Source organism: Protobothrops mucrosquamatus, unplaced genomic scaffold (assembly GCF_001527695.2).
Source record: "Protobothrops mucrosquamatus isolate PMUCROS unplaced genomic scaffold, P.Mucros_1.0 scaffold140, whole genome shotgun sequence".
Classification (NCBI taxonomy): Eukaryota; Metazoa; Chordata; class Lepidosauria; order Squamata; family Viperidae; genus Protobothrops; species Protobothrops mucrosquamatus.
The window spans coordinates 1,528,968-1,541,723 of NW_015386506.1; the positions used below are offsets into that span (position 1 = coordinate 1,528,968).

Here is a 12,756-nt window from a genome sequence, read left to right on the forward strand (position 1 = left end):
GGACTATCATTTTCCAATTCTCATCCTAAACCAGTGGTGGCGAGCCTATGGCACGCATGCCAGAGGCGGCACTCAGAGCCCTCTCTGTTGGCACGCACGCCACCGCCGCCAGCAGCAGGTCCATCAGGCCACTACCACCACCCGGAGCAGGAGCCCCGCCCAGCACAAAGGGGGCGAAGCGGCCGACTAGCAAGCTCGAGTATAGGTGGTAGAGCAGAGGTCACCAACCATTGTCGATTGGTGGACTGGAAGGGAAGCATTTTACATGTGTGCATGCACACATGGGGCCGTGAGCATGGACGCACTACAAATGGGGTGGGACTAGTGCCTGCATGATACTCACTAGCCCTGCCCCATTCTTACGTGGTACAGCACCTTGTAGCTGCACCCCGCGACATGGCAGTGGCCATTTTTGCGCCTTGCAGCATGCAGGCTCATTTTTGTGCCCCCAAGTTTTGCGTGCCAGAGGCAGCACTCAGAGGAGCCTCCCTAACCCCCCCCCCCGGGCACCACAATGCTGATGCGGCCCTGGTATTTTGCAATAAATAAGTGGGTTTTGGGTTGCGGTTTGGGCACTTGATCTCTAAAAGGTTCGCCATCACTGTCCTAAACTATCCTTTAGAAAAGAGGTTCATCCTAAATTGCCTTTTCCTAGCTGGATGTGCTCCTGATCCGTGGGTCTGTCATCAATCCAGTTGGCATGGAGAAGTCTGTTCTATGCCTCTGCTCCCAATCCTTGCCCAACTCCCCATCCCAGAGACTGCAGAAACACACGTGTAATGTAACAATGTCAAAATATTTTAATTCGTGTCACACACGCAGTTACATTTTCATACAAAACACAACCAGAGAAAGAGCTTACAAAACATCCATTAAGACCCACTTTCCTTCAAGGGCCTTTATATAACAAAGACCAGGAGCAACAAAACGTCCCAGAGAACTCCAAACCATTAATTTGTTAACACACCCCAGCAGCACCCATCAACACAGCCTACCAGGGTAAGAAAACTCTCCCCCCCCTTTGGTCCTAAATGTCATTTGAAGACTTTTGCAACTCACAGAACATGCTCTGAATGGTAGGATAACAAGAGGTCTACTCTAATCTTTCCAAAAGTGTGCAGGTACTGGAGAAAGGGAACTTCTGAACAGGTGGAAACAAGCTGAAATACTTTCATGCAGAACGAAACACTCGCCACCAAGGGCGTCCAGAAAAGAAGTGTGAAGGGCAGCTGGGGGTTTGCTCCAATCCCACCGTCACACACACACACACACACCCCTTCAGGAGGACAGCACCTGGAGCCACGAGTCCCCATTCCTATCTGACGGTCCCTAAGCGCCTACTCTCTGTGTCTGAATCAAAGCTGCCCCACATTGTGTCCCCGGGATCAGTGGGGGAGGAGGAGGAAGTTCAGAAAGCCACGATAGCCGTACTCCAAGGGTTGAGGTTCCGCAGCACCGATTCATCGCAACAGATTTGTCCGGGCTCTGCCTCGGCCGCTCCTGCCTCCTCCTTCTCTTGCCGCCTTCCCCGTTGATTGCTGCCCTCCCTCTCGCCCCCGCAGGACTTTTTGCTGAGTAGCCCCGAGAAACTGGAGCCGAAGATGCTGATCAGACTGGCCACATTGCCCGTCTCCATGTCCTCCTCTTCCTCCCTGCGGACCTTTTTCAGCGGAGAGCTCCCCGGAGACGTTTCCTCCGTCCCGCCCTCGGGTTGAACAGCAGCGTTCCGCTTTCGGGAGCAGCAGAGCGCAGGAGGAGCCCCGGCCGGCCGTTTGCCAGCTTCGCTCACGAAAGAGCAGCAGCAGCCGCAGCAGCAGCGTGGCAACCGCGGAACTTCCCTCTCAGACGACGGGAGCTTCCGGCACAACGCAGAAGTCCGGGGATCAGACGGCAAGATCGCCCGCGCCGGCGGCAGAAAGGCGCGAGGAGGAGACAAGGGCAGCGGCGGGCGCCCTCCTTCGTCCCCGCCATCTCGGAGGGGATTCGGCGCAGCGGCTGCTGGCGAGGAAAAAGCAGCAGCAGCAGCAGCGAGAGGAGGCGAAGGTGAGCAATCGAATTCACTCAGGTAGGCTTGCCGGGCGCTGCGCAGGACCAGCGACACGAGGAGATTTTTGTGCAATTTCACGCCGCCCCGTTGACCTCGCGCGCTGTACATCTTGCCCAGCGAGATGCTGACGATACGGTGAGCTTCCAGCTTGCACTCCATGCCGCCTTTCTGCAGGCAACTTACAGGGAATCGCCGCCAGCGGACACCCACTTCAACGAAGAGGCGAAGGAAGCCTTCCCTAAAAATACACGTTGCTCAGACACACGCGCGAAACTCGGAGGCGTTTCTCGTTTTCTTAAATTAGCGAAAAGAAAACCACAACATCGCCACGCTGAGACGCGAGCCCGCATTCCGCCGCCACCAAATGCAAGCCTGTTCGGGACGCGCGATTTTTATATCGCCCCTTTGCGTTCCGACCAATCAGAACACCCGGCCGTACCCGCCGTGCTTGAATTGTGTTTCCGCCAACCCCAGTGAGCCTCCCGGCCTTTGGCCAATGAGGAAGGTTGCAAAGGAAAAGGTTCAGCGCTGGCTGGTTGTTTTTAAAAGAGCAACGCTAAACCTCGTGGGTTCTTGATTAGACGTTGCGATTCTCTGCTATGGGGAATTGTGGCGAAACCGGGGTTTATCTGGACACGAGTGTTCCAAGTTTTATCCTGGCGACAAAGGCAAAAATATTAGTAAATCCCGCGGCCATCGCATAGAATTCTTTAATTAAGATTTGATGCGTTGATTTGCACGTTTCTTTTTCAATTAGGCACACTGAACGTGATCCAGAGTTTGTTTACCAATAAAGCGGCGTGGATGGACGGTTGAGGACAAAACTATAATGCAGAATGACTACTGAAGAGTTTGCCACGAAGCTAGAGGAATATTCCTTTATTTCAGATACGCAGTACTGGTTACTTCTTGTTAGTCCAACCGTCAACGGTTTCCCTCGTCTCCCAAGTTTTCGATCTAAAGCCGCCTTGTGAATATGGAAGTGGCAAGTTAAAACCTTTACTCTCACTGTAACAATAGAATAATTCCTTTCTGCGGAGATTATTCAGAGGAATAATACTGGTTTTGCATCATTCTGGGAAGAGCTTATTCAAAACGTTTTGAGTATATTTTGTAATACTTGGACAAGCAAAATATGAATAATAAAGTTGGTTGCATTTAACAATACAGTCTCAATATATCTACTAAAGGTCAAGAATATATGGAAATCAATAGATTCCTGATTGCTTCAGTTATTTTTGCTTGATTTCATTTTGGATTGCCTCACTTTAAGCTTGGGGGGGAGGAGGGAGGTTGTTATAGAAGGCATGTTCCACTTACTGGAAGCTAAGTAGCAAAGCACTGGATGACCATTTTCTCCCCAATGCTATTCCAATTTCTATGGAGCCTCCAAAGCAAAATTCACAACAAACATCTCACTAAGCAACAGAAATTATGGACTCAACTGTGGTCATAAGTCAAGGACTACCTCTACTGTACCCAACCTTTTCCATTACATTTAGGAAGAGGCTGTACACTCCTAGACTAGTTTCTGAATGCAGTTGTAAGTGGTGGTACTGTAGGATGTTAGTTCCAAGGACCAAGAAATCAGTGCTTTAACTTGTCCTTGATTGCAATCCTCTTTAAAGGAGTAGAAGTGGAGTTTGGAGATTATTGTCCCTAAAGAACCAAGTGCCATAGTGATAAAGAACATATTTTACTATGTTCAGTTGAATCACCAGGACAAGAATAGCTTAGCTCAAGGATCCTAGGCAGTGAAAACATCATGCCTCTATTCAGTGCTTTTTAAAAAAAAAAAAAAAAAAAAGGTGCCGGAACTCACACACATCATACAACCCGCCTTGCCTACTCTACAAGGTTCCATCCAAAAAAGGTGCCGGAACTCCGTTCTGGGCGTTCTATGAGAAAAAAAGCCCTGCCTCTATTATTATGTATACTGGATGATGCTGTCCTTATATTTGGTCTGCAAAGCATAGTTAGTGCAAAATGCAGCATCAATATACTGAAGCAATGTGATAAAATTGAATTTCATATCAATTTTGTATATTGTCTAGGGAAGCACTTAATGACTATATTATACATACATACTCATAAACAAGATTGATAAAGTTTCCCAGTTTAAGTAATAAAGCAAACAATGTGTCAATGACTTAATGGACTTTACACCCAAACTCCCTCACAAAAGCCAGATTTTAATCTATTTTTAAAAAGTGGTTTTAAGAAGAATTTCTGCTTTTATCTGTAGTCGAGTTTCACTGAAATCATTTAACTATTTTTTCTTATTAAATATTCCAATGCCATCTATAAAGGGCAGCTTGCTGTCCAGATAATTCATTGCAAAAACCTGTATGTATTTACCCAGAGGTTCAGTGGCAATTAAATCCAAATATGTGAGCACAGAATTACCCTCTAAATGGAGTTTAGTATTTGTCTTGCTGACCAATACCACATTTCCTCACACATCTTGGTTTTTTAGCCACAACATTGATTTATTTTTCTAGTTGGATTTTATTTCTGATTTGACAAATGTACGGTACATAACAGTAGTGAAGCTGGACATAACTTGAAAATAAGAACATAACTGAACTCACTTCTGAGAAGAAATGCCACCTTAAGTTATTTATAAAAATAACAAGATTCATTTTCAAGCTTCCATTTAAATCCCTTCACTCACGCTCAGAAGAATAATCATAAAGGGATACCAGGCTAGAAAGCAGAAGACTGTAAGTTCTAGTTTTGCTTTAGTCACGAAAGCTGGGTTCCTTTAGGTGAGTCACTCTCTCTCTCTCAGTTCCATCCACCTCACAGGGTTGTTGTGGGGAAAACAGAAGGAGGAAGGAGTATTAGGTGTGTTCACTACTTACGTTAGTTATAAAAATAATAAAGGTGAGATAAAAATCTAATACGTTTCACTGGATTCATGACTTAGGGAAGGCAGTAGAGAATTGCACTGTTGATCGGTTAGGAAAGACTATTTCTCCGTAACTGGTACAGATGTCTGCATTCTTAATAGTTCAAAATAAACACAAGCCATGAGAAATGTTTATTTTAAGGCACAAGAATCCTTTTCCCAAACCAGATTCTGGATTCTTTGCATTAAACAGAGCTAGACCCTTTCTCAAGAAAGCATGGAAATACTATAAGCCATCAGGATATTTTCTACCTATAAAAAAACAAAACCAATTCACTAAGAAAACTGAACAGAAATTTTTCTATTAATATAGTCTATAAGATAAATAAATTTAATGGGAAAATGTAATGACAGAATACGCTGGATAACATCAAATGTATCCAGGCTGCTTTTCTATATGTACTGTATGTATCTAAAAATAAATAAAAATAAGCATATTAGTAATCAAGAAACAAATTCCATGAAAATGGCAAAAAGGCAGTGGTGGGATTCAGCTGGTTAGTACCAGTTCGGCAGAACCGGTAGCTAATTTTTTGTTGCCCAGGCCCAGAACAGACTTCCGGAAGCGGCATCCACACAGAGAACTGGTTGTTCACATATTTGAATCCCACCACTGCAAAAAGGTAACAGATAACATTGAAAAGGCAGTATCGCTATAACTAAAAGATTTCAAATCATGGGAAGGAATATTTCACTCTATTCTATAGTGGTCAGACTGCATCACAAGTGTTGTGTCCAGCAAGGAGCTCCATATTGTAATAAAAATTCAGACAAACATGAATAGGTGCAAAGAATGACAATGAAGATGATTAGGGGACTGAAAACATTTTGCAAGAAGACAGTGAGCTAAGTTGTTAACTTTAGCTTTGAGAAAAGACAGCTCACAAGGTACATGATAGCTCTTTCCAAGTACCTGAAAGAATATGATACAGATGGTCAACATCTGTTCTCTTTCCTTCCATTGTGCAGGACTCAGAATAATGGTCTTTAAGTTATAGAAGATGGATGTTGGTTGACTATTAGGAACACTTCTAATTAACAACAAGAACAGCTAAACAGTGGGTCCAATTACTGAAAAGAGAGGTGAGTTCACTGGTTATGTTCAAACAGAGAATGGAAAAACATCTATCAGGGATACTTTAATTTGGATTCCAGTATGCACCAGGGGTTAGACAAAAAGGCTCAATTACTATGCTCTTCCAGCTTTGCTATTCTTTTTCTTCTTAATAAATATGCCTAAGAATGCATTACAGTATAGGAAAAAATGTTAATAGTGGAATCCAACAGTCAAAAACAAAACAAAATGCAAAAACTCTGCGACATATATATATGCAAAGGTTCAACCACTAGAACCTGTAGAAAGGCTTAGCTGCTTTAAGGAGTTACTCCCACAGTCCCCACATATGTCAGTTTCTGCTTCTTGTTCACCCCATCATTGTAACAATCAGCCTTGTTTTCTAAGACTAAGGGGCAATAGGCAAACAATGATGTATGTCAATGCGGCACCTTTCAGATCCTTAAGACTGAAATTCCCTCCTGGCATCTTGTAGGAACTATGCTGAATATCTGACAGACACGAAGTGCTCTAAACAGTTGGAGAAAGCAATAAAAAGAGAAGATAAATATTGCAGAAAACAGGCTGTGACATTACCCTTTTAAGAACACAAATGTTTTTGTTCTAGATCCCTCTCCTCTCCCCTGTGATTTCATCCTCCTCCTTCCTTCTCCCCCCACCTTCCCAGACTGATGTAATTCTTTAGTAAATTTCAAACAGAGGCAGTCAGTCACATGGCTGCTTGTGAGGCCAACAGCCTCTTAGGCAGCTGCATTGCCTTCCCACTTTCTTGCCCCTGTGTGAGAGCGACAACCTGCTTTGATTTCCAGGGTGTGCACGAAAGGGTTGTGGTTGCAGGCACACATGTGCCAGTGTTGCTCTTAAACAGCGGCTATGATTGGTTGTAGACTGTTTTTGTCTCTGTACCACGATTGGTTAAGAAGGCTTACCACACACAGACCCCCAGGGGAATGTTGGAGACGAGTAATCAGACTCAGACTGCTACCGTAATGTCATATTCTTCTTTTTCTGGTTGCTTGTTTTAGTCTATGGGGTCTCTCTGGATGCCTCTATTTTCCCATAAAAATGGCCCCCACCCACCACCCTTGCTCAGCTGGGGTCACAGAGCAACACAGAGAGGGGGAATAGGTTGTGAGAAAGGATGTACATGTGTGCTAATCTCGCTGGTCTGGAAAGATTTGACAAACAATTAACAACAGTCTTTCTCTCCAGCAGCTCAGCTGCTCATTCTGAAGACAGCTCCTTGGCAGAGGGAGGAAGGCAAATCAAAGCTGACTTAAGAGGTGGCTTTTATGTATTCATTTTCAATTCCATTTGATTTTTAGGGGGTGACTGCAGAACAGGTGATGATGGAGAAGGGAAAACCTTTTCACAGATGGGCTACATCAAATCTGCAGGGAACCATTCCCTGTTAGGAAGGGAAAACAGACAGCCCTGCAAACAACAGGGAACAGGAAACAGCTTGTAAAAGTCATTTACAATTGTCAAAGGTGTGCCTGCTGCCCATGAATGATTTGTTGTTCTGAGTTTATATTTATCAGACACTGGGAAAGCCCTGAGTGTAACTATTGGGGAGTGGATATGGCTTGGTAGGACTGTGCAGCATCATATCCTGGCTGCTCAATAACCAAAGTTCACAGATAAAGCCTGTGAATTCATGCAAATGGGTGGATGCAAACTATAATTCAAGATGGGCGGTTCTATTCAGCAACGTGTTGAGTGCTTTATATACAAAGCTTCCAAAATACTGTACTTACGCCGTTAGGACTAGATTTAAATTCCCACACTGATGAAGGCCAAAAACATACTGTTCCATCTACTTACAAATCAAACTTACAGGATTAAGGAGGTCCGGTCTCTTGAGTTGAGATGGTTGCTTTGGCCACAATACATAAATGACTTGACATACCTTCTGGGGTATCTTTTTGATTTCCCTGTCTAGCCCACTATGTTGATATTTTCTTAGTAGTCTCCGTCACACTTACACTCAATTTGGTGGGCTCAAGATTGGCCATGTCCTGGGCAGCCCACTTTCTCACACTTTTCAGACTGGACCCTAATTCAGCTTGCTGAGATCAACCAAAGTTGGCTAAGTGCTGTTACGAAGATACAAAGGGTCTTATAAGAGTCTTATAAGAACAAATTTTAAGTAGCCTTCCCAATAAGTGTGAGGATGGAGAGGAGGGCCATCACTGGCCAAAATGGCTTAGAATTCTAGGATTTCGCATGGAGGGCTACTTTCTTAATCTAAATTGGCCCCTCCCAAATATTTGTCCCTTTGAGACATATATGCACATATCTGTCCTGCCAGAAAGTCCCAGTTACTTATTCATTTCTACTTAAATGGAGTAAAGTAAATGTTTTGCAATATTAGCAATGCTCTGCCATAGTTTAAAAAAACAGCTTTGGGATGGATAAGATGCCACTCCATTGTACCCAGTCTTCTTAAATGTGGTTGGATTATCTTTGGTGGACAAAGATCTTCTACAAGATACAGTATGAAATTCACTGTTAATTTAAGGTTTTTTTTTTAAAAAAAGATTAAACTGCTTTGGATTTTTGAAGTTATTTTGCATGGATGATTGTCAGATTTGCATGTATTCTTAAATCCTTTCCACCTTGTTTCCACCTCTAGCTGCAAACCTTTATTGTTTTAAAAAAGATACTCAAAGACTGCATTAAGATAACAAAATACATATTTTATCCTAAAATAAACATTTTTATTAGGGTGATCCTTAAACATGAATTTTTGTATGCCATTTTGCATTCTCTTCCATATAGTAATCAAAGAAACATAAATCCAATCAATCTACTTAACAATGTGTCCTAAATGAATTATTGAAGTTCTACACTCATAATAGCAACATGAAACTTCTATCTGTAGAAGTATTCTCTCACTGTTTACTAAAGCAGGGAGCAACATCAGTTCTTACTTTTTTGCATTTTTCAGAGGCCTTTTCTTGGCTGCTGTCGATGGCAGAATATTATACTAGAGCACCTAACAGTTGAGCAGAATGAAAATTTTATGTCTGCAAGAGTTCACTCTTGCATTAAGATATCACGTTCTATTAGAACTAGAGCAGTGGTGGCGAACCTATGGCATGGGTGCCAGAGGCGGCACTCAGAGCCCTCTCTGTGGGCACGCGCAACGTCGCTTCAGTCCTAGGCCTTCAGCTGGGTTTTATAAAACCTTTTCGCTTTAGGCCTCTGCCGCCATGTGCAAAAAAAAAAAAAGATTCAATCAGTCAATTTCAATTTCTCGCGGGAAAAAAAAGATCTTGCAAAGTTGGAATTGATTGATTGAACTTTTTAGTCCCACCCAGTCTGCTGTTACTACCGCAGCCATGCCCAGCCAATTGGCCACACCCACCCGGCACTCGATAATGCATAAGTGGGTTTTGGGTTGCAGTTTGGGCACTCAGTCTCTAAAAGGTTCGCCATCACTGGACTAGAGCTACAACTTCAATATTGTATCCAAGCGTGTCAGTGATGTATTGATGCCCAGAAGGCCCAGAACAAAATCTTCTTATAAATCTTCTCTCAAGGTTTGCACCACAGATTTTACAGTTATTTGGTCAGTGGGTTTCAAAGTTTCAATGTATTGATGTTGCTGCCAAAATAGATCCTCCTCTTCTCTCTATAAAAGCCACTGGAATCAATCAGAAATTAAATATGTCTTAAAACCAGCATGAACTGCATAACACCACAATGTTAGTAATCTAGATATATTGGATTTCAGTTCCTATATTTGCTCTCCTGCAGGCTTGTGGTTATTTAAAATAAACCATGGTTTATTATATTTGTTTTTGATATGTTGAGCTGATGAGAAGCAACTTGAAATTTTGAACATTTGGAATCTTAACAAACAAAAGCCTCAGGGAAGCCATCACCAAATGGTTCTCTTAGGAGCTGACTTCACAAATTTACTGTTGCAAACCCCAAAGCCTGCAATCACTTCTCTGAGCCCATGGTTCTTTTTCCTCTTGAATAACAAAGAGTTATTCAAAAAGATTTCTGGTAGTTGAAATCCATGTCAGTCTGAGGCATTTCCATCTATCTAAAAAATAATAATGAATCCCTAGTTTCCACAGGACACTGCAGATAAATAGGAAGTGTCTAGAGGCATGTGGCCTAATCCTGATTTATCAAGAGCCTAACTTCCTTATTCTACAACCTGCATTGTGACCCTTATAATGTCCTAGTATTATTAATATTAAAGTTTTCTCTGTATTGTCTCTTGTAGTAATACATTCTGGATCTGTAAAGAGAAGGGCAGAATCAGCATGAAAGGCACCCGTCAGTAGTGTAGTATGATAATTTAGGCAAGGTGAAATCTTTATCCCTCTGCTGGGAGAATTCCCTTTTTCCACAAAGGCAAAGAAAATCTTTGCTGCCTGAAGCAACCTTGCAAAGAGAAGGGGCTGCCTGGGGGCTTAATGTAAAAAAATCAATCAGTTTTATTCAGCTAATAAAAGCTATTGCTTTGCAGGGCAAAAGCCTTCTAACAAGCATCTTTGGTTGATCAAGTCAGATTGAATGAGCTTGTGTGGGCTCCCATGGTGTTTGTACATCTCTGAGAAGATGAAAGAATTATCTCTGGCAATATGTCAACAACCAAGATCTGTAATGGAAAAAAAGTTTTAGAACCAGATCAGAGCAGCGAACACGATGCTCTTCTTGAACTGCTGCTGGGTTTTGTTGTCTCTCTTACCAATGAGAGGAATCCTATTGCGGTGCATCTTTGCAGTATTGTCATCCCTTGAAAACATATTGCAGAAGCTCAAACAGAGGAGACCGTTTTTGGAAGATAAAGAGAGGAAGGAATTAGACAGTCCCCCTCTCTTTCAACATTACTTGGGAGGAAAAAGCCTTAGTAACAGTTTTTTCTGCTGTTTTTCTGCTGTTAATTGGGTGACAATGGAATACCTGAGGGAGAGGACAGTGGGACCCAGACCCTGGGAATTCCGCTTCAATTCACACCAAAAGCAAATAGGTCAGGCAAAAATGTAACAAAAGAAGCTAACAGAATAGACAGTGCCCTGTAAAATGAAGGAAGGTCCAGTAATTTTTGACCATTTTTGTTCTTTTTTTAAAAAAAAGGTACAAAGACACCATTTTTTTTGTTTTATGTCTCAAAATGCAATGACAGTGTAGCCTCCTAGTAAAAGTAGGAACCTCATTCAGAAATCCAAGCTGCTTAAGCGGGGGAGGAACAGAGAAAAAAGTGAATGAGAGGGTCTTGGGAATTTTTCCTTGGTATGAACAAGAAACTGGGGCAGCCTTGGTGCTTCATGGCTCCTGATGCAAGTTTAATGACTGAAAAGTGCCTTTGATGTCAAGAGACAGCATATCTGTGCATTGGTAAAAGATGGACATACAGTCAAGGCTGTATGCTGACCTCCTTGATGAATGAGAGTAACAACATCTAGTAAGATACATCCTACTGTGTAACAGTTTGGTCCTTAGTTTTTATTGATGATGAGAGACAATGATGTTGTAATATTAATTTTAGCAGGCTAGATGTATTTTGTCTGTGGGAAAGAGGTATGAAGCCCCGAGGCAGATTGCGTTGTGCCAGTGGGTTGGAGTGGATTCAGTATGGAGATACAATTGGATAAGGCAGATTTTTATAATTTCATAGGGAGAGCAATCGGTCTTCTTTTTCCCTGTAGTGCATTTTATTGAAAAAGCCAGTTTGATATAGTGATTAAAAGGCATCAGGCTAGAATCCAGGAGACTGTGAGTTCTATTCCAATCTTAAACACAAAACCAGCTGATTGACTTTGAGCCAGTCACTCTTTCTCAGCCCTGGGAAGAAGGCAACATAAACCACTTCTGAAATGTTGCCAAAAAAACTGCAGGAATGAGCCCAGTCGTCAGAAGCCAGAAACTGACTCAAAAATGTTTGTGCAGACGGAATTAGTATAACTTACCACGAAGAATGAGTGTGCAGTATCTTGATGGTATGAAGTCGCTCAAGATGCTAGTCTTATTATAATGTGGCCACTATGATTTCTAAATCATAATTTATAACTTAATGTGTTAGGCAAATGCGTCCAATTTAACAAACCATAACTAAACAAACCACAGGTTAGTGAAACAAACATGTAAAAACAATGTATATTAAAAACAGGAAATTCTCTTGTTTTGTGCAAACAAAATTTGAAGCCAGGATTAGTTGCTGGGGAAGTAAAACATAAATGGAGAGAAGCATTCTGTTGCAATGATAAAAGGCCTTTTAAAATGCAGGGGGAGGAAAATATTAACAAATGGAACATCTAATATAATTATTAGATGAAATCAAAAGGACAGAGGGATTGCTCGTTTTGTTATTTTGGTCTCTCTATATTTTCTTAATTCTTATTTAATAGTCCACAAATGCAGGTAAGACTGAGAAACACTTACATAGATTAAATCCATTTCCTCAGAAAGATCACCCTGAGTTAGCGGGTAAATATCCAATACATGTATCCTCTGGTTGGATGAGATGTGATAATGACAGCAGCTCTTTACAAAACAAAAGTTGGGAATGATATATTGTCTAAGTTTGCATAATATTCTAAGTCAAAATATGTTGGAGAGTATTGTGCGAATTTGGCTATTGCAGTTCGCAAAGTAATTGCATGAATCAGCTGTTGTGATTTATTCAATAAACCATGCTTAAATATACCATGGCTTTATGTATCAGAAAAGAGAGACATTATAGTAGAAAGAATAAAACTA

The 12,756-nt window shown here is 42.0% G+C and overlaps 1 protein-coding gene across 1 annotated transcript; it reads right to left on the minus strand.

Annotated features, from left to right (window-relative positions):
- Positions 1 to 1,266: 1,266 nt before the first annotated feature.
- IER5 (immediate early response 5) lies at positions 1,267 to 2,206 on the minus strand. The gene has a single exon (XM_015813117.1). The coding sequence runs from the start codon at positions 2,204 to 2,206 to the stop codon at positions 1,409 to 1,411; it is 798 nt and encodes a 265-aa protein (XP_015668603.1). The 3' UTR covers positions 1,267 to 1,408.
- Between the last annotated feature and the right edge of the window lie 10,550 nt (positions 2,207 to 12,756).

Bases quoted from the DNA above. Each gene is read 5' to 3' on its own strand.
- IER5 (XM_015813117.1), bottom strand. From the start codon at position 2,206: ATGGAGTGCAAGCTGGAAGCTCACCGTATCGTCAGCATCTCGCTGGGC.